The sequence below is a fragment of the Acyrthosiphon pisum genome, chromosome A2 (genome assembly GCF_005508785.2).
Source record: "Acyrthosiphon pisum isolate AL4f chromosome A2, pea_aphid_22Mar2018_4r6ur, whole genome shotgun sequence".
In the NCBI taxonomy this organism is placed as follows: Eukaryota; Metazoa; Arthropoda; class Insecta; order Hemiptera; family Aphididae; genus Acyrthosiphon; species Acyrthosiphon pisum.
This window is the reverse complement of record NC_042495.1, coordinates 12,193,419-12,217,194: the sequence shown is the minus strand read 5'-3', so window position 1 is coordinate 12,217,194 and position 23,776 is coordinate 12,193,419. Positions and strand designations below refer to the sequence as shown.

General features: G+C 28.8%; 1 protein-coding gene and 5 non-coding genes across 6 annotated transcripts in view; 1 reads left to right on the top strand and 5 right to left on the bottom strand.

Moving 5' to 3' along the window:
• The first annotated feature begins 6,430 nt into the window (after positions 1-6,430).
• Positions 6,431-23,776, top strand: part of LOC100569590 — a 51,469-nt gene continuing 34,123 nt past the window's right edge. Inside the window, exon 1 of the mRNA XM_003248113.4 lies at positions 6,431-6,934. Within this exon, the coding sequence (XP_003248161.1) occupies positions 6,847-6,934 (88 nt within the window). The 5' untranslated portion in view covers positions 6,431-6,846. The remainder of the gene's footprint in view (positions 6,935-23,776) is intronic.
• On the bottom strand, positions 10,063-10,134 carry TRNAG-GCC. The gene has a single exon. It is a non-coding gene; the product is annotated as a tRNA-Gly (tRNA).
• On the bottom strand, positions 14,295-14,365 carry TRNAG-GCC. Its single transcript has one exon. It is a non-coding gene; the product is annotated as a tRNA-Gly (tRNA).
• Positions 17,545-17,615, bottom strand: TRNAG-GCC. Its single transcript has one exon. It is a non-coding gene; the product is annotated as a tRNA-Gly (tRNA).
• On the bottom strand, positions 18,270-18,340 carry TRNAG-GCC. Its single transcript has one exon. It is a non-coding gene; the product is annotated as a tRNA-Gly (tRNA).
• Positions 19,149-19,219, bottom strand: TRNAG-GCC. The gene has a single exon. It is a non-coding gene; the product is annotated as a tRNA-Gly (tRNA).

The window sequence follows — 23,776 nt, the reverse complement described above, 5'->3', positions numbered from 1 at the left end:
GCGTAAAATCAAAATCTGTTTTATTGTCGATAAAACACGAGTAGGTAGAGATGTATACTATAATAATATCTGGTTTGTATATCGACGGGCAAAGCCAAACCGCCATGCCGTGCAGGCTTAGAGGGTTCACTCTGCGATGCAACAAATATACGCTAAGGTAATCAAAAAGTATTTGATTATTACAATGATAGTTTTCAAATGTATGTGGTTACTGATTAGTCAGGCTTTGAGTTTAAACGCTTGCATTTTTCATTTTTTCTTAGTGCTAGCTATACATATACGATACTAATTTTGAAATTAATCTGTTTCACTGCAATGTCTTTTGTTGAATGAGTATACTGAATTTTATGTTACGTGACTGAATTCAAACACTGCACCACACCAAGGCATTTTTGTCATAATTATATAGTTGTTAATATTTAGTCTATTATGTATTTTACATTTTTAGGCCATCAATTTCCCGGCCATATTTTTTTTATAGTAAGTCTCAATTTTATTTTTTCTATTATAGTAGTAATATTCTCTTGCATTTACAATTGGCATTTGGCATCATATACAAATCGAACCCCATGTGACCACCCTGGTTGGTATACTCCACCAACCTTCAGCGGCACCATTTTGAAGTGCAGTGCACTATCGTACCACTCTGAATAGGTGAAATCCTTTTTGTTAGTGGCCTTTGGTAGAAATCAATTGTGTGCCAATTGTCCACTAATACTTTTTTGTCACCATAAACCTAGGTACAATCATCAGCTTCATACACGCTCCAAAACCAAAAACCGTTAGAAATGACACCACGCGGCTGTAGAAAGCCGGCGTCTGCTGCAGGGCAAATATCTATTTATTCTCCACACTATATGTAGTCGCAGGTATATACCGTAAAGGCGTAAACGATATAGGTATACGCAATATTATATTATCATATTATATCGTCGTCATAGCATGTATTATATATATATATATATTATACGTATATATGAGTACATATAATTATATAATATATACGTTGTAGGAATAACCGTGTATACACGATATGCTCATACCACGTGTGTGGACAGTGGACGGGTGTATGGCGACGGGATATCATACCCGTACGGCTGTGCTCGCCGGGCGGGACTGTCCGTTCGCGTTATACTCGTGAACGGTTTTTCCATCTGATGGAGAAAAAAACCGTCATTTGATACGGTGGCGACTATATACGACCCAACCCTCGTCGGATGGAGGCGGTGGTGGTACACCTCGGAAGCATACATATTATAACGTCATATATATTTTAATAATATTTTATGATATATTATACACACGCGTATAATAATACTCATAATACAGTGTATCCCAGAAGTCCCGTATCACCCTTAGTATCTCCGTGGAAAATCAATATATTTAAATGCAGTTTTTTTACAGTCATAAGTATGGAAATTCTGATTGAATAACATAATATAAGAATTTTTTTTTCAAATATTCAAAAATTATTAAAAAAAATGTTTAGGCAAATAAGTTTATTAAATTTCCAAGATAGCTATTTTGTTTATCATGTTTTTTAAAACAGTTCAAAAAAAAAATATTAAAATTGTATAAAAATCGCCCAAGTTAAGACTAATTATTATTTTTAATTTTAGCCGAAAAATCGGCGTGATTGAAATAATTAACATGCGAATCGTATTTTGCTAGTGTCGTATGCATTGGTAACATAACTATTATTCTTAGAAATTCAAAATAATAATTATCTCTAACTTGAACAATTTTCATTAAATTCTAATATTTTTTTTTTAACTGCTTTAAAAATTACGATCAACAAAATGGCTTTCTTGGAAATTTAAAAAACTTATTTATCTGAAAATTGTTTTTAATAATCTTTGAATTTTCGAAAAAAACAAATCGAATATTATGCTATTCAATCAGAATTTCCATACTTATGGCTGTAAAGAAAACGGCATTTAATTATATTGATTTTCCACGGAGATATTAAGGGTGATACGGGACTTCTGGGACATACTGTACAGTTACTAAAATATATATACACACACGAACAATACAGCCGTTATTACACTGCAGGGTGTGTTAGTAAAATGGAAAAGTTTAGAGCTGATATAAATAATTTATAATTATTATTACACATACCGGAAATGGAAAATACGCACCACGACTGTATTGCATTAATATTTTAAGACAAATTGTATCGGGTATATCAATCATTTTTGAAACACGTGTTTCCATTCTGTAGATGCACGTCATTCGCATAATATTATGTCAACATTTTATTTTGGTATCTTGTCCTAACATCCTGTGATTATTTTTCCTGCTCAGACACCTGATGACTAAAGTTTGTAAAATGTTCGGTTACACTATCCCATTCATTATTATATCCTTAAATTAATCAAATTCTTATAACTCACCTACTGTTTTTTTTTCATAATCCTAAATAACTTTAGGTACATATTTTGATATATTTGAATATATTTCTTTACTGTAATTTGCAAATGATATGTATTTTGTGATAATTGATAAATTATTTATGATTAATTTATAATATTTATATTGCTTTTATTGTGTGTCAACTATCAACCATTTTAAAAACTTTTACATTTTACCCTGTCTCAGGCATACAATCCGTTAAACTTAAACGTAATTTTCCTAAAATAGTCATCTATGCTTTATGTTCGTCCGGTTTATGTAGTCTTAAAAATTTTTCCCAATATTTATCAAATTAAAATAGGAAGCACTATGCAGCATATATTATCTACAGAAAATACTGAAAATCTATCTTATAGAATTAAAGAAACCCTGAAAAGAATGACTAATGTGAAAATTATTATTGTTCCTAATTTAACGTAATTTTATGGAACTATCTCAATAAGTCTCAATTAACCCTAAGGCCTTAACATTGTTAGCCATTAATTGAGAAGTGGTAATTTATCGCAAAAATATTCTTGATACCATGCAAAAAATCAAATCAAATACTGATAGAGGTATCCAATTATATATAGGTACTTTAATAAATTACAGTTACATTTTTTTTTTTTTAAATACTAAGCATAGTAAAAAATAGAATGTTTATTGAGATTTATTAAATAAATAGTTTATTCCCTCTTTTATTAAATAAAATCTGTCAACGCTACTAGGCATTGACCATTGAGTCATAGCATATATTATATCGTTTTATAATTACCTATAACGTTTATTGTAATGTACACATTATAGTTCTACGACGCATAATAATAAGTAGGCATGCATGATTATTTAAGAACAGTAATAACAAATCTCTTTATTTCTAAAATCCTTTTTAAAATAATAAATTATTGTAGAGCTTTGACCGAATTTCCGTTTGAAAAAAAATCTATGCGATCCGCCCTATAATGCGTTCTCGCTATATAATGCGCATAATGACGAATGCGACACGCGACTATAACGTTCGTTGTCGGTTAAAAAAAAGCGGAAAATAGGATTAAACCTTTGTGCCGTCCCTTAAGACCGCCCATTGTCAGCGATGCGCGACGGTCCGAAGTTTTAATCGCCTCGTGTCTGCGTAATAATATTCGGAGTTTTCTTTTAATACGAGACTTCCCCAAGAATGGCGTTTCATTTCGGGTTTTATTTGCTTTTGAGTGATTATACGTCGAGTTCAAAATATATAGGTACCTACTAATATATAATATACGTGAGATGGGGTTTTGCCAAAAAGTTAAGCTATAATCCGAATTCACAACTCGTTCTTATACCGTCCTCCTTAGTCCTTATACTTACTGCAGGCCCGCAAACAAAGTCTTTTCGACGATCTATATTATGTTGGTGTATTATGTTACATAATTTGTGTACCTACGAATCGTTTACGGTATAGTTGGATTTTCGTCAATAAAAATATCTACGGACGACAGTGGTTTTCACCAAACGTTTACATATTTCGTTCTATTTCCCCCCAAATTAAATAATATTTGATGGATTCCCGTTCTATCAAAACAATTTTTATACAGACTAAGAGTTAATATTTAAATCTAATCCTTATTTAATAAAGATTATGTAAATAAAAAAAATGTTTTCCATTATTAATACTGTATATTATTCTATTATACTATTATAAATATTGAAGAATTTATTACCCAACAATAACTGTACTAATACAATAAAATTACATATAGTCAAAAAGTGTTGCCTATATAAAACTCCATAGAATATAAATAATTAATATGAGAATTCTAAATAATAGGTATGCCTAATAGACAATAATAGTGTCAAAAAAGTGAAATAGCAAATATACATCAGTCTCTTGCAAAATAAAAATTTCAGAAACAATTTATTTTATTAATAATTATTGTTGAAAAAATTTGCGTTTAAAAAAGAATTTTATAAACATAATATTTATATACCTATTAATATAATTCATTGGTTTTAAATCGTTACTTTGTATATTTACTTTAAAGCTTAAGTGAGTTATTATTTTCATTTTCAGTAGTTAATCATAGCGAATTTTCGATTAATACGAATTCAATAAGTCTCCGCTCAGAATTATTTTTCAGACGTTCAGTTAATTTATAATTATAGCGGATAATATAGATACCATTGTATACCATTAAATAACTCCCGTCTAAGCTATCTAAGAAAAACAAAACATTTTACTTGTATAATATTTATACTTTTCAAATACAAGGTCACTTATATTATTTGTTATTTATAAATATTATAGGTAATACATTTTAAAACTCGGATAATTTTTTATAGACTTATAGTGAAGCTTTTTCAGTTTAATTGCTGTGGTGAAGTATTTAAATAAATTTCACAAAACTTGACTAATATTTATTAAGCGAGTAAATTTAAAAATTTTTTATACTAACTATGTTACATTTTTATTATCCTACTTTTAAATTGCAATAAATAATAAAAAGTCGTGATAATTGATAAGTCAGGTGACCTATTGTAACTATTTTTTATCATAGAGATTTTTAGGTTCTTATTTTTTTAATGGCAACCTATTCCTGCATAGCTATACATTTAAGTTCATAATTGGAAACAGAATAATGTCGATGTATAAATATTAAATATCGAGTTTTGAACAAAAATATGTTATTTTTATACATTTGGAATAATTTAGATGAACAGAGTTGTATGGTGAATGGATCAGAACACTTACGGGGTATTAACCTTATACCTTTACTATTTTTCTTTACTCTAAAATTTAGTGAAAATATACATTGATTTCGATCATATTAATTATGCAGGGCTTTTCACAAATAATGAACTTAACTTAAATATTTATACATTTTTATTGGTTAGATATCATTTTTATAAAATTAAAAGCGAATATAGCACTAGATACTCTCACAAATGTTGTATCCTACACAGCCGCAGCTATACAGCATATTATACAATATATGACCTAACTAATAACACATAAAAAATATTATTATTTAAACTTTATGTGGCTTTGAATATAAGCACTCCTGAGCGGCATTCGAATCCCTGCCTAACCCTATACGGCTATACATCATATTATTTTGTATGAAAAACTACTAATGTTGTGTCGTTGTGGAGTCACCATAGTGGAATGAAAACAAATAGGTAACTAGGTAAATGATAACATTGATAAACTTTTAAATTTAATTTGAACTTATCAGTCGCTTCTGAATCCATCTTTTAGGATTTTTATGAATGTCCGAGATAAGAATAAAACCAGAAAAAACTTCAGTGCATTTTCTATTTGAAAACGTGAAAAACCAAAGTCGGATGCGTTCTTTGTGATTGTATGACTGTATACTAATTATATATTATATAATATGTCATTCAATATTATTTTTAAATATCCTGAAAAAATCACCGTGATAAGAAATAGTAAAAAATTAGATTAATTTTATACTAACGTAGCGTTATAACCATTTAAAACCGTAAATTTTTTTTTAAAATACAAATCTCAACAATTCACTGATAAAATAATTACTAATTACTAATTAGCATCGCCAGTAAAATTAATTGCCTATAGTATATACACATATACACAAATAGTAATATTTTTTATTGAATATTTACAAGTCTAACGCAGCTCTCACACGACCCCTCTGTAGTCTGTATAATAATAATATATAATATACCTAATTATTATTATGACACTGGTAACGATAAGAAAAATTAATAACAACATCATGACGATTTATTATTATTATATTACAACAAAATATAATATTCGTGCATAATACGAGTATACGGCGTAGTGTATATACCATTATAATATTATATAGGTATACCTGCGGACGGTTGCAGTAGTGTAGCCTAGCTGTAAGCTGCAATTCACTGCACGCGTCGTAGGACGTTACTGCCAGGAGAGTGGGATCTGTCGGATCGAGAAGGACGTTCGGCCGCGCCGCCGCGCGGTTGTAGAAAACAACGCGAAAATAATAATAATAATAATAATAGTAAGTACATACCTAAAGTGTTTTTAATTATTCTTCACCGGGCACATGGCACGCGGTTTTCGCGGGCATCAGTCGGACGTCGGGTTGGTGCTGCAGCAATAGCACGATCACGCACGCGCCGTCCGGTTTACAATCGGTTTTTTGTGTTTTTTTTTATTATTAATTTTTTACCGTCGTCGTTATTCTCATTCCGTTTCCCTTATACGGCCGCGTTTATAATACTGTTTACGCGCGTCGCCAACGATGATCTAAATCGTAAATCAAATTAGTAGTAGGTATAAGGTTATATCCTGCAGTGCGTATATTTTTCGTAGTTCGTTTCCGACGTGCCACGCCGGAACTTCGTGTCGAATTCATCATCCCTGTGTCTATAGTGATATATCTAAGCTATATTGTACTGTTGTGTATCGCTGTTAATAATCATTCGTGTGACTTTGCCGCAACAATGACCGAAAAGCCTAGGGTTGTGTCCGCGTGCATGAAGCGAATCATCCGGACCAACGGACGAGCGCAACAGAGACCTCTGATATCAGGTTGGTACCTATAGAAACCAACGTACCTACATAGTACCTAAGAATATGAAGTATAATAATATGATGCGATGTGACATCTATAAAATGTTTAAATATTTATTATTATTTCACACAATAACTTAAAATACTTTATTTTTAATAGTTTTTTAATCAACACTTAATATACAATTAATTTATAATATAATAAACACAGAATAAAAAACCGTTTCAACTGTTGGATAGGTTATTCAATATAATAAATAATAAACATATTAATATATACATCGCAGTACCTATCGCATAATATTAGGTATAATATAATCAACTTATATTGCTTTTTAGCGACATTGAGGAGTTTCTTGATAATATAATAATTTAAGTCGATTGATTGTGATATTGATATTGTAATAACTTTAAATTAAATTAAAACAACTTGTTTTTATTATGTATATGCATATTTGCGCATAATCAAATCTACCAAATTTATAATATGTTATAGATAACAGTTTTTGTAGCTTTGTTTTTATTATATAGAAAATGAATGAAATTTAAATTTAACTGTAAAGAGAGTGTATTTGTTCAATAATATGGCATTTCCTGCGGTACCCTAGTGTTTACATTACACGAAATATACGGGTGTTGAGAATATAATAATTCAATTTATACTAAAAAAAGTTTCTAGAGCTCGAAAGTACCACAGAATAATAGCCTGCAGTAGGTAATTAGAGCATATACCAGATACCTGCATTTAAAATACATAATAATACCTATGTTTAGTATTATATTAACGTTTTTTTTAAATTATGAGAAGAAATGGCACTATTAGAAACACGTAATTGAGTTAATACATTTTTAATGTTTGAGATCCTATTTATTTACATATTTCGTACACAGCACATTTAAAAAATAAATGCCATTAGTGAATAGTGGCAACGTGTATTTAGTATTATTATACACGTAGGTATTTAATTTTTTTTTCAAAAATATGGTTTATACTTTATATACTTATGTACAATATGTGTATATAGGTAATAGCATTTAGCCAATAGGTATAGGTTATGTTGAGTTTATAATATGGGAGTTTATATTTTGATATTAAGACGAACATGTTAAAGATTTAAATTTTCAGATTTATCTAAGACTGTTATCATTTGTTTGGATGAAATCCGAAAAAAGAATATTTATTAATACCTTTGCTTATTATGTGACTTCGAGGTTTTAAAAATCAACAAAATCCAAACATAACAAAAATAATTAATAAACCTATACATATAATTTATAATTGTAACTTATAAGTCAAATATATTTCGATAAAATCAACGTAATTTTTTATTTGTTACTAGATACTATATACTATTACCTATACAGTATACAGCTAAAAACATACCTAAGTATGGAGTTCGCTCGGCTGATTTATCACCACGTTTACATAATAAAATAACGATACGGGAAATAGGTATTTTAATAGCTGGGGTCGCTATAAATGTATATAATACATATTATATTTTAATATTCGTAATATCAAGCAATTAATTTAATTATGGTATCATATATTCAAATCTGAATATTAAATAACTGACTGTGTAATATTGAGTAGAACATTTTAAGAATTAACCTAGAATATTAACTTACCCCGGTACTACCTACCCGTCTATAATATTATATCAACATTCAACATAGTGTAAAATCATCAAAAGTCTATTTATTAGTAAATTTATACATAGGTATTAGCCATTAGGTATGCGTTATTGCAATCAGGTATAGGCTACAGCCTACAATAACGTAGGTATACCATTGGTTTAATTACCATAATCGGCAATCAAAAAAAAAAATAAAAATGTCGACTAATAATAAAATCAGTAAAAATTATTCGTTTAAAAATGTTTTCTTTGTATATTAAATATAAGTACATATAGAATATATAAACATTAAAATGTAATTGTAAATATTATATAAAAATATAGGTATTTCGACATTAGCCTGCCTGCTACAGCTGTACACGTAATAAATTGCAGTGTTGTTTTTATTGTTGTTGAACTTAAATGATTTCATATAAAATAACGTGAAATACGTTTCGAGTTTATTCTCGGTTTGTTTCAAATGTCCTTTGAGATGAAGTGTGTAAGCAACAGGTAGGTACGCATATTCGTATAATATATATCTATTAATACTCGAATATAATAGCAAATTCTGTATACAATATTATGTACGCATAATATTATATATCACTAACCTTGTCCTTCGATATCAAGTTCTATTGTAGATCTTACTTGTTATGTATAATATTATTATAATACTACACAGAACTACTGAAGTTGACAATATGTCATAGTCGTACAGGTGGAAGATATTTCCTAAACTTCATATACCTATATGTATGGCATTATAGCCTGCAACTTGTAACTTGCAAGTATTGTTAACCACAATACTCACATACATATATTATGATAAATATCACGTGTACGTTTATATTAATATACATACTAATTAAAAAATAGTATACGCGATTTTAACCTGCACAGTACGTAATTCCAATATAATATAATGTTATTAATGTTACTATAAAAACGTACAACAATAATTATTATTATTAATTCCGAATTCGCATTTATGAAGTACAACAGAACGTATGCCCACGCAAAAATAATTAGTAAGTACACCACAACATTTGGCCATAAACGCGTGTATTATTTCTCACGGTTAATGAAAATTTAGAACTATAACTATACACTTAAATACTTAATCATACGTGCTTCTTTGTTTTTGAGAAAATTGCAAATAAATATACATAATTGGGCCCATATAATAATATTAGTTAACTCTGGTTGAAAGGCCGATGACATCTTTCAAAAAGTCATCGAAATTATAGCCCGAGTCGGGAAGGGAAACTTAAATTATTATATAGGTATTATATATATATGTATGATGATGCTCACAATTTGTATAAATTGCCTGCGCATAATAACAATGTAATTTTTCATAATAATAAACTCTATTGTTTTTAAAATGGGATTTTACTCGTTTTTAATTCATGCGGCGCATGATATTGTGTAAAATAATAAAATAATAAAATAATAATTTACAATACTAAAAAGTATTGAAAACATTATAAAATGGAAGCCGTGTAAATGAAAATGCATAAAAATTTCTGCATCAGCCGGGAATCGAACCCGGGCCGCCCCGCGTGGCAGGCGAGCATTCTACCACTGAACCACTGATGCTCACACAAACTCAAGACAAAATGTTTAGTTTTAAATTTCAAGTATTAAGGGGCCTGCGCGCGACCTGTTAAAAAACAGGAGCAAAAAGCTCCAAAACATGCCTTACAGGAAAAACTCTCACGCCTCGTAGAGTGATCAGATTTTGATAATTTTTTTTTGTTAGAAAGAGGAAAACTTCTTACAAGGCGCATTTAACTTTGATTTACAATATTCTATTTACGAGTTCTATAATAAGCTTTTGAATTTTACAAATTTTTACATGTTTTTAATTCTTAATTATTTTTTGTTTTTAGCATTGTAATCAAAAATCGAAGTTCAACCCGCCCTGTAAAAAATTGTCCTCTTTCTAACAAATAAAAAATTATCGAAATCCGATCACTCTACGAGGCGTAAGAGTTTTCCCTGTAAAGTGTGTTTTGGTCGATATAATACACCCTATCAACCCCCCTAAATAGGTATTGGGTAGTAGATTAGTGGAAAAGACTTATAATTGAGGTAGCAACTAAAATATAAAATGTAATTTTCAAATTGTATAGAATTGTGGAAAATTTGAAAAACTGACACCGGGACCCTTAAAAGTGTTAAAAATAAATAAAAATAAACAATTCACATTCACCAATTAACAATGATGAACGTGTGTATTATATATATGCTGCAATAGTAGTATAGTACGATGTTATTCTAACTAGCTGTGTTTTTTATACTTTAATATAATTTTTTATTGTCAAAGTTTTACATAGATAACTACATGAGTATGGTTGTAGGTACCCCTATTTATTAATATTCAAAATATAAAAATTCTTTCAATAACTTTTTTACAGCCATTCAATTATGAGTTTTGACTAAATATTAACACTTCAGTCTTCATTACAACTATATAAATATATTATTTTTATGTTCTTTATTGATCTATTTTTTTTTTTTAATAACTTTGAAGACCAGCTGTGCTGGAAATTATATTATAATAATATTATTATTATACCTATATAGTAAATAATACTACCTATAGTGGCTAATATACTGCTGATAAAATTAGTTTATAAATATTTAAAACCATAAACAAGTAAAAACCTAACTAAAAAATGTTTTAAAGAATTTTTAATTTGAATAACAGCAATCGAGCAATTTTTTTAAATGTTTAATGTTGTACCTATATGTCTAGTAGCTACTGTAATGGAATAATATATAATTATTATTGTTCTTGTTCAGATAGGTAGGTAGATACCTATACTATAGTTAATGTATTGGTACCTAGGTAGTATAGGTAATAGGTATACAGCTATAATAGTATAATACCTAAAGTCTGTATTGAGTATTCATGATACAAGTATCATGGTAAGTAGTAACCTACTACTATAATACATAATATACGATATACCACCCACAATCAGTGGCGAGGGGCTGTTATGTCGGGAAAATTTGAAAACTATAATTAAGATGAAAAATGCTTTTAGTGTTCTATGAATATATTGCGTAAGACCATTAAATCGTAACTATACCTATATATTCTGGCATTCTGCATATTTATATTTTAATTTCCCATGAATTCATTAAGCAGGTTGCAAAAGTCTAAAAGTTAAAATGATATAATAATGTATAGGTACCAACGTCCAACGGCATCATCATACCAAACATGAGGGATCCCATAACTGATCCTAATAATTAAGCTTCCCATCTTTCGCCGTTTAACGAAATATCAGCCTCTCCCCTCTCCCAAAAAAAAATAAAACCACCAAAATCCTAGCTACGCCATTGACCTACATGGCTACATAGCAACATAGCAACATTATTATTTCATGTCTTGGCTAATCCAATAATTTCATTATTTAATGTTACAGATAATTAAAATTTAAAATGTTTATCCGCATGTCGCTGCCAATTATTCGTACCATCGCGGTATGTTAGGTTAATATATTAATATAAATGTAAGTAATATGATGCGTATATTTGACTACAGTTTTAAACTGAAATTACACTTAAATATGAAAAAATATTTGTTATATCTACGCCCTGCAGTGGTATGTATTATAATAAATAATAATATAATAAATATAATATAATATATAGTGCAGTAGCGTACATAGGCCGTGATTAAAATGTATATAGGGTTTGATATGTACTCATATGATGAGGAGCCTAGGACGTAAATTGTATATAACTTACGCTTACCTTACCTACCAACCTACAATTACATTTGTTATTATAATTATGAATTCGAGATTACTAAAATCGAGTTTGCAAACCGTGCAAGGTGTCAAGGATTGAGAACGTCACGAATGTCAAAGTGCTAATTATTTTTATTTTTGATATAATAATATAATAATAAAATTATGTGTTATACATTTATACCTATATATAGGTAGCGTCGTAGCGAGTGTTTACAAATCGCAATTTATGTTCCGAATAATGACTATAGGTCTGTAAGGTACCATGTCCGATGTACCTTAGGTTTATGGTGATGTAATAAGTTATGGAGAGGGGGCTACCTATTCCATTATAGCCCCATTCGCCACTATACTTATTTTCAATAAATTATTTTGGGGAGAGAAGGAATTCAATTTTTAAATTTTTTCGTTGACCTTTTACAGGAGCAAAAGTTCTGACTGTCTGGCTAAGTCCCCTAACTTCTAAGCTCCTTCTATATACTCCCTCTAAATAAGCTTATGTATATAGTACCAAAGAAGGTTTTTCTTAACTATTTACAATCTTTAGGTTTTATTTGTTTCCACGATCTCTTATGCTCTTTCTCTATATATATGTATATATTAATATTATAATATTATTCCTACTACATATGCGTTATTATTCCTTAACGGATCATAACCACTCAGTGGCGGATCTAGGATTTTTTTATGGTGGGTGCTATTTTGTTAATAATAATAGCCTTAAAGTACTTACTATGAACAATTTGGGGGGGGGGAACTAATAATTTGATACTTAAACATAATTAAGCAATATAAAAATTATAAACAATTTAACATATATTATTTTTTAATTATTAAGTACTTTACAATGCAATATAATATAATATTATTTGAATTTTTTACAATTATTATATTGACCAATCCTCCATTTGCATTCTTCTTCTTTTTTTTCTTGAGAACTGATCGACAACTTTGTCAATATCTATATCTTTATCTTTATGAATATTTAATAGAGCTAAACCATTTAGTCTAGACTCAGTCATTGTAGAGCGCATATAATTTTTTAATCTTCTTAAGGTAGAAAAAGATCTTTCAGCAGTTGCTGTTGATACTGGAAGTGTAGCAAATAATTGTAAGAGGATTTTGATGTTTGGAAAATATTCTTCACAGTATGGGAGTGATGTAACAGCAGTATGAGGAATATTTGTTTCTATTTTATTCCATTTAGTTTTCCAAAGATTAATTTCTGCTTTTAATACTAAATCTGAACTTGAAAGTAAATCTTGATCATAGAACATTGCAGCATTTAATATAGCTTCAGTGCTATATGAATCTTTATGAATTGGAATGAGACCTTCGAGTGGAATAACTTTAACAAATTTATCACTGAATCTTGATTTTAATTCTTGGATCATATGGTCTAAAAATGGTATAAAAATTGTTATTTTAAACCACTCCATAGGATTTTGGTTGACATTGGCATTAATGTTATTCCTTTTTGTTTGATGGCCACTAAGTCGAGGAACTTTTAATTCTTCATCAAATATTTGTAACTTTTGAGCTGCACTTTCAAATAAGGTGATGAATGTTGTATCAGGATTTTTACGAATGTCTTCAAACACATTAAGTATATTTTTGACATTTTCCATTGCACTAGATAGATTTGCCACTCGGCGATTTATTAATAATTTTTAATAAAAATACGCAGAGCGGTGGGTGCTTCAGCTCCCAAGCACCCCCCCTAAATCCGCCACTGTAACCACTACAAGTACCTATTAGTAAAAATATATATTTTAATTCGGCATCAAGCTTCTTACCAAATTAAGTTTTTTCAGACCACTTAAAATACGGATTGAACGAGCTTTTGAATTTCGTTTAAACCATTTGAATTTTGAGAGTTCATTACTATGCATAAAATGTATTATAAGGCAAGTCGAAATAAATAGATTAATATCGTAATAATAAATAATTATTCAAATCATTTTGAGAAAAGAGTACAACAAAAAAAAAAATTATTGCATCAGCCGGGAATCGAACCCGGGCCGCCCGCGTGGCAGGCGAGCATTCTACCACTGAACCACTGATGCTTGTGTGGGGGACACCAAAAATACCATTATTTATTACTGTTAAAGTTTGAATATCTATATTGATTTAATTGATTGATTTAAGACGTATTCAACCATAAATAAAAAAAATATAAGAGAGATAAAAAACTATATTTATAGTTACCTTCTTATGTTTATTACTTATTAATGCATTAGGTACCTCGTACCTACAATGCCTCTCTTTTCATGTCAGGGCCTCCAAAATTATTCTTTTAATAAACTATAAATACTTATGATGAAAATAAGAATTTTTGAGCAATTAACACATGTCAAAAGACAAATACTAATAAGTCGTATACTTACTTATATTATATTATTATTTATTAATTATTATCATAATATATAATTTCAAATAATGTTACTAGCTGATATTATCAATTGTATGCAGAACGGTGTGGATAGGTACCTACATAACATGGTATAAATAATTTAAATATTTGAATATTAAATATATTGTGTAGGTACTATAGGCTATAGCAGGGATGGCAAATCCATGGCACGCGTGCCCGAGATGGCACGCGAAAAGATTTTGTGGGCACGCGAAAATTTTACTATATATATTATAGATTATAGAATATAGGTAATTTTGACCATACGGCTTTTATGGTCATTAACGATTATTCTATTTTATCTATCCTAACCTTTTTATACATAAATTATACAATCGAATTATAATATAACAAAATATAATTTTTTTCATGGCACGCTCTAAAAAAAAAAAAAGGTAATTTTGGGCACGCAGTGTTCAAAAGGTTTGCCATCCCTGGGCTATAGACTATAATTGTTTAATTCAGGGGCGTCATTTCAACTTTTTGAAAGGTATTCTAACCACTAGGAAGGTAGGCCAAAAAATGTTCAGCTAACGAATATATTATACATTGTATTACCTATTGTAGTAGGTAACTAGGTATAATAAACAATAGTTATGAGGAAAAAAAAAAATCTCGCGATGCTCGAAAATTAGAATCTTTTAATATTTTACATGTAGGTAATAACATAATATATTATGGATATAGTATAGGTAAAACTGTAGAAGGTATCTATATATCATAAATAATAATACTAATATTATTTGTACTTAAATTTAAATATTTATAGACACTATTGTACATTTGTACCTAATTATAAATGTATATATTACCTATATTTTGTTATTTATTCTTTTAATGTCCAGGTTAGGCTTAAATTTTTTTTTTTTTTGATCCTCCCGACCCTTCCCCCACACCATACAAAAATTATGTATACGCCCCTGCTTATGTTGTAACTTATATAAAAGTTAAAGTATAATCAACTTTTGAGTCTTATTAATTTATTATAGCTACCTATTCAAATTTAAAACATTGACTTTTGAACGGCAATAAATTTGATGAGTTTTGTTAACATTTGAAATTTAAATACTTGTAAGAAAAAAATGTACCTATATTTTTCCGATATTTTTGAATCGATTAAATTACAACTTATGAGGAATCTTGTTTTAAATTTTCAAGCTTTTTTATCAGACATAAAAATATGTATCAATATTCAAAGAAAAAAAACTAAAAATATTCGAAAATTATAAATGCCAATAAATAGCTTAAAATAATTAGCCTAAATATTTTGAAAATGTCATTGTCAATATAGAATATTATAGTTTAAATTGAAATTATAGTGGAAATGTCGAATATGTTTCAAGTTTCTACGATTAATGGTTTTTTGATTACCGGTAAAATAACATTACTCCCCATTATATACGTTTGAGTTAACATAATAAGTTACCATTGTTACTGCTCCAATAGGACATAGGTGACAATAAAAAAGTTTTAAAGTTTAAAAAACACACATACCACTGTAAAACAAATTCATGCTATTATTATCAATAAATCCGAACATAATAATTTCTTCGTATAAAAATAGTATAATTACAAATAATAAAGTTAAATTTATGAAATTCAAAGAAACCGAAATTAGTTTCAAATTTTAATCGGTTTTTCAAGAACGGTACAAGAACGGTTTTTCAATTCTATGGTTTCGGCTTGGGTTTTGAAAACGGTTTTTGAAGGTCTTAAGTTTCGGTTTTTTAACCGATGTTTAAAAGCTTTTGGTTCCGGTTCAGTCCCGGAGTTCAGAAATGAGAAAACCGCGGTTTCGATCCCTGTTTTTTACATATATATGTTTCATAGTGAACAATGAAGATGAACATATTATTGTATGTTTGTATGTCATGTTTATTTAACATGGTAATAGGCAGTGTATGAAGTCGTGAACAACATTGCCAATAAAATATATTATAATATTTATAATGGTAATATTTAGACTTTAGAGAATTAGAAATTTTGAACTTAAAACATTATATTACACTTCGTTTAATGATATCGATAAATTAAATTGTGTTATACCTTAAAGTTTAAACTATTATATATTATATTTTAAAATGATAACTTTTCCACACTAGTAAATAATAATTATGCAATTTCACCAGATCGCTATAATTTTGCCTATTCCTCAAGGGCCAATGCTATAATTATAAATTATAATATTAGATAGAAGGTTGGTACTATTTTTTGGTGATACTGTGTTCTGTGCTTATTGCTGAATTTAAGATAGTGTTGACTGTTAACTAATGATAAATTATTTATATCGGAAACTGGAAACAGTCTAACATCTCTTTAAATATAGGTACATTATACGTCTAGTCGTCTAGACACTAGAATATGTCATTAGCTATTAAGTATATTATCACAATATTACGAAAGATTAAAAATTCCAGAAGTGACGATTACTGTATACGCGGAGAGTATAGGCGTATAGTTCATAGATTGTCTAATGTCTACAGTACCTAATTGTGTTTATCTGTGTGACTGTGTGTATAAATTGACCTAATAGTATTCGTCTGTCACAAAAATTGAACTAGCTTTTATGTACTTGCAGTTTGTATTTTATAAATTCATGTGTTTAGGTACGTATGTTAGTAACATTATAAATAAGAACCGTCATTCGTCAACCTATATATAGCATATAGCTATTATAGCCATATGGGTAAAGGAATATAAAAAAAGTAAAAACATTAAAACAAACAAAACACAAAAATACATTGCTTGAATATATCATATGAATAAGTAAATAATTCATAAATGTGGAACATAATACTATGATCATGTTTGGAAAAAATTTCAAAAAATGTCTGCATCAGCCGGGAATCGAACCCGGGCCGCCCGCGTGGCAGGCGAGCATTCTACCACTGAACCACTGATGCTGTTGAGATTGTATTAGAATTTTGATATTTTCTAACCGTAGGGATATTGGTGAACATTGAATTCAAATTTAGGTGTGAAAAGTATTGAAGTATCATAATCACTGTCCTAATTCCTGACCCACTGGCCACGAGAGCTTCCTAGTCCCCCACCTCCCCCCCTCCAATACCCGATTTCGTTAATATTAGAAAAATGTCTTTTATAACAAAATAAAATGTACACCTTAAGTTTGACTTTTAACACCAATTTCGGAACATCCAATCATATCCAATCATCAATATTTTTAAACAAAAATTTAACAAAATATAAACATTTGACATAAAAAATAATAATATTGGAAGTATAGATCTTGTGGTGCTATAAACATCGGTACCTATTCCCCGTAATATAATACATAAATTAATATTTAATTTGCCCAAATTTTTCTGACTCTTAGAAAATAATTTACATGGCAACATGGATTGTCTGATTCTCGTCATGTACTGTACCAATCATCACAGGGCGCCAGGTAGCGGGAACCTGCAGTTGGATTGAGCATAAAAAAGAAGTTGATTAATAATATAAGTAATATAAATTGTATAAAGAAAATTGAAAAATGTATGGGAAAAAGAGATAAAACGAATATGTCAAAAATTAAGTAAATTAGACCAATAATTTGCATCAGCCGGGAATCGAACCCGGGCCGCCCGCGTGGCAGGCGAGCATTCTACCACTGAACCACTGATGCTTATGCCGTGTTTGGGAATTTTAATACACTCTAAATGTAGGATTTGTAGGAACATTAGTGCACCTAATGAGTACAAATTCAAGGAGTACTTAATTATTAAAGCCTCATTATAGATAACAGACCCGTGTGGACTTAATAGGGCCCTACTTTTGTTAATATTGAAAAATTACTATCATAACAAATAATTTACACCTTAGGTCTACTAACAATAATTTTTCAATATCAAATTTGTTTGGACTAAAACTTTTTAAAAATATATTGGTATTCGTAAAAAAAAATCAATTTGACAAAAAAATATCGTAAAATTTTCGGGGTGTAACAAACATCTGTATCCAATCCCCGTAATATAATTCATATAACCTAGGTTTAAAATAAATGTATATTTAGTTAGTTCAAATAGTTAAATCTACGTGGGTCGGCTGATCGTCATCTAAAAGCCGCATCGGTTATCTTCGGGCTGCGGGAACCAGCTGAGCCAGGCCGTAACTGGTTGGGTTACCAGACACCCCCCCCCTCGATATTTCTAAAAGAAGAACAAGAGTTTCTATATTTTGAATGTAAAAATTATAAATGTCCACTGTCCAGTATGATCTATATTAATAACATTTTGGACCTCTCCCTCCCGGAATTTTTTTCAGCTAAGGCCTTTTAAAAATAAAAGTAAAAGTATAAAACATAAAAATAAAAGTTAACTAACAATATTGAAATTAGTAACATAAATCGTAATGAAAACTAAAAAACTAATTGGGAAAAAGATAAAACAACAATGTCAAAAACTTAAAGTAAGTTAAACAGACAATAATATTGCTGCATCAGCCGGGAATCGAACCCGGGCCGCCCGCGTGGCAGGCGAGCATTCTACCACTGAACCACTGATGCTGATGTCATTCGAAGTCGGTTTTGATGAAATTTAACCAAAATGGAGTAAACACGTTGAGAAGGTATGTTGCAGAAACGTTACGCGTGAAAAATTAAAAATAACTATGCGTAGAACATATTATATTATATTTTAATTTAAGTCGATGTCGAGTAATTGTCTCAGTGACGTTATAAATTATAATATATGACGAGAACTGATGTAAATGTGTAATAATTGTCATGGTCACTCGTTCAAATATAATATTTTAGCCGTAAGTAACTAACGGTTATTATTATATGCCTAGTTTGCTGTGAAAATTGTTTTACACAAATACAATCCACTTAGAGCCAGAATATGTGCCATAAAATGTAGAACCCACATGTAAAAATGTACCTACATTAAAAATCGGTGAACTCGGTCTGATGTAGTGATGTGCCTATATACTATATAGGCATACAGGTATAGTAGGTGTCGAGTCTATCTTGTCATTAGGTTGGTCATTATTAATATTGTAAAGGATGTGTTAATGTTAAATATCAGAATTCGATGACCTGTCAGCATATATTTCTAAGAGATCTTCTATACGACATTAATATTACTATTAGTGGTTTATTTTTCTAAATTTTTCTAATTACAATCATTTACATAATAATACATTCCTATATCCGTTGAACAGTGTGAATAGGTTGGTTGTACCTATAAATATCATAAAATAAATAGAATTATTTTGAAAATGTCACTGTGTATAGTTAATAATACTACTTAGTACTTACCTATATATATGTGGTAGGTACCGAAAAGCTTCTAGACTCTAGTCCCTACGAATAATATTTTTTTGCATTATATAACAAAATAACCAAGACGTTTTTTTTTTTCATTTAAATATAAACTTTTGATTTAAACTTCAAATGTCAATAAAAAAAGTTGTGCATTTGAATTTTTGAGATTTTTGAGTTTCTGTAAGCAAAACTTAAGAGGAATCAAGAATTCAAGCTTTAGCTATAATAATTAAAATATTATACATTTTTAACTAAAAAATAAATTGCAGGTAGATTTTTGTGATTTTTGTTGACAATAATGTAAATTATGTAACTTTATCGTTACCAAACTTATTTCATGAAGACCTTTAAAAATGTAATTATATTATATATAGTATTTTAACTTCAGTTTTAAATGCTCTCAAGTTTATTACTTTGACGAGTCCCGTCAATTGTGTCTAGTTAACAGTATTGTTTATTATTTATTATATACTCTTTATGAAACTATGCGCGTTTATATTTTAAATAGTTAAATATGACATCATTTTCAAGGCTGGGAGTTATTAATAAGTTAAAAAGTTAAAGTAAAGTTAAAAAGGTTAGTTATACTTTTAACTAACTTATATAATATCATAACACGAGTTACTTTTTTTAAAAGTAACTTCTAACGTAACAAGTTAAATTTTTTCCATGATATGTAATTACTAGGTAAGTAATCAGTTAGATAATTTTAAAGTCACGTTATATTAATTTTTTCTAACGACACTTAAACACTATAATAACATAAATAAGGATTTTAGTTATTTAGTTGTAATTCAAAATATTTTTTCATGGGAATTTGAAACTTTTACTCATATTATTATATGTAATTGGCACAAATGCTCAATGGCTTTTTAAAAACATTTAGATTAAATTTATGCTATTGCTTATTTCTACAACGATTCTATTCACATTTCACACGGTTCTACGGCGATAAGTATCGGTATTGACTCTAAAGATAATAACAATAATAGCCAATTGCTAGGTACATTTAAATATATAGGTACTATTATAACAATTAATAACTTAGTTTATTCTTTTAAGTTATTCTATTAACCTAACCTAATTAGTTCATTTTCCAAGCTTTGATCATTTCTATCACATTGAAATTATAAATATTTAGGTAGTTCTTTTCATATACATAGATGAATCAACTGCAGTTTAATCGGAATTTTTTTTTTATTGTATTACACTATACCATTAGGATTTACGATATTACCTGCTTAATGCGTATAAACCTAGTATTGATAATCAGTAAAAAATAAAAATAAATATAACGTTAGCTATAATATTTATTAATTATTTACAAACTATTATAACAATAATATGTAAACATAATATGAGTCATCTTTTTCCATTAAAATGTAGATAAAATATACCTAATATATTTATTTCATCGCCAAAATCGGGTAAAATATATGATAAAAACTTGTGATGTAAACTTTATTGATGATAATTTTTTGAATGAATCATAATATCACTCTGTGTAGATATTTTAATGAGTGTGATTATACAATCTGTACGCATTATGTATTATACGAGTTTTAATAAATAATTCTAGATTCAATCAACTTGTATATTATTATCATAGGTAACAGAGAGTTCACGGGCCTTTGTCATTTCAAACACTCTAAATTGAGCTAGGTATCTAACTTATTTAGTGATTCTATTGGTCAATCAACGATTGGTATTCGGTTAGGTTAGACCAGTGCTTCTCAAACTTTTTTGTCATGGGGCCCCCTAAATTTAATGTAAAACTGTCCCCTTAATCAAAATCATTAATTATTTGTTTCTTAATTGTATGCTAAAATTACATGTACTATTTCAAACAGATAAATTATTTTCAATAATAAATTATATTGTTGGTTATTTAATAAATAAATAACCTACCCCACTAAATTTTAAGTGAATTGTGTATTTTTTTATAAACGTTTAAAGAACTATTTTCTTTAAACGTTTATAAATAAAATAAATAATTCACGGCTCCCCAATAATATAACCACGGCCGTGGTGCCAAGTTTGAGTAGCACTGGGTTAGGCCACCAAATTAATTTTAATGAATTGTTAGATAGTACTGTTAGTATTTACTGAACATATTATTGCAAATAAAATAAAATTGAAACACCAGTAGAAAAAAAGAAAAGTTTTATTAAAAATAAATTATTTTTTATAATTCTATAATGTACATTATAGTTTTTTTTTAAATTTAACATCGACAAAATGAAGGTTAGATACGTGTTTATTTTCAAAACTGGATGTACAAATGTATAAATTATTTTAACTATAATAAATAATAAGTTTAACAAAGAGACATAGGATTTCACGAATGAAATTGGATATAACTATAAAGTTAGAAATAAATGGGAGTTATCCAATACTATATAAGTTTTTCTAAAATGAGTAGGTATTATAAAAACTATAGGTATCACAAAGTACTATATCCCAAGAAAGATTACATTTATTTTTATTTGTTTAGCAATAAGTAGTATTAAATATTTATATCTATAATGTTTAAATTATTCTTTTTGAATGTCTTATTTATACCTCATAAAATAATTTATAATTTATGTAATATCACATTAAAATGTAATGTTTTATTTTTATTTTTATTTTTTTTATTATTCAATAGGATTGTCAAATATAAAATGTTTACGTTTTTAAATTTTTCTAATTAATGTCTCGATATATTGTATGTTTTCCATAAATAATAAATTGCCATAAAAAAAAGATTAGGAAATGTGTTTGGCCTATGAGAAATCAAAACACAGCTATCTAAATGCTTTAAATTAGTCTATTTCGAAAAATGACGAATACAAGTTTGTGGTAAATGTATAAAAGCCTTCGCTTGTCTATAGTTTCAGCTTCATATAACATAATATATGTATACTTACTATAAATATTAAAATATGCAGACATGCAGTACCTATGCGTTTGGATAGTAACGTCATCGTCATGGTGTCAAGTAAGGCAAATCATGTTATGAAGTACAACGCATTGTCGCATTTGAAGTTTTGTGTCACGGGAAATATAAGCAATTCGACCTCGTTCAAACATCGTTTGATGGCAGTGGTACACCTGCAGGCACCTGACAATAATATATTACAATATTATATTATGATATATAATATATAATATAATTGAGAGAGAAAATAGCATTACAATCGTAAATTACGTTTTGGAGTGTATTCGACACGTATAATACGCAGGACCCGACCCGGCCGCGACGAGGTCGGCGAAACGCGTATTTTTCAATGCACAGCATAATAACTAAAATAACGAACATCATAATATCATATAGTATTATAGGTAGAAATATGAACTGACTCCATTTGAGGACGGTCATACATAGATATAGAGAGAATATGAGAAGTTTAGTCGCGTTCGTTGGGTGAGAAACTTTGGCATTTGTCGAAGACTTTAAACATATTTGAGTGGGCTAAATTGACGAAAGCTTCTGGTTAAATTGTCATTGTATATAATATAATATTATTCTATATTATCATTATTCACGTCTATTATATTAGTTCATATAGTAATATAGTTAGTGAGTCAGTCTCTTAACTGAAGTTAAGTTAACGTTTTAATTACTATATTATAGGTAAATGTATTTTTAATCGAACTTAAATTCGTTGCACCTCAGCCGATTTTAATCTACAATCATCGTTGAAAGGTCAAAATGACTTAAACAAATTTAAAGTAGGTCTATCGAAATCGTGTTAAAATAAAACCCACAGACACTATATTACACTGCAACGAAAAAAAAATACGAGCTGCTCGACG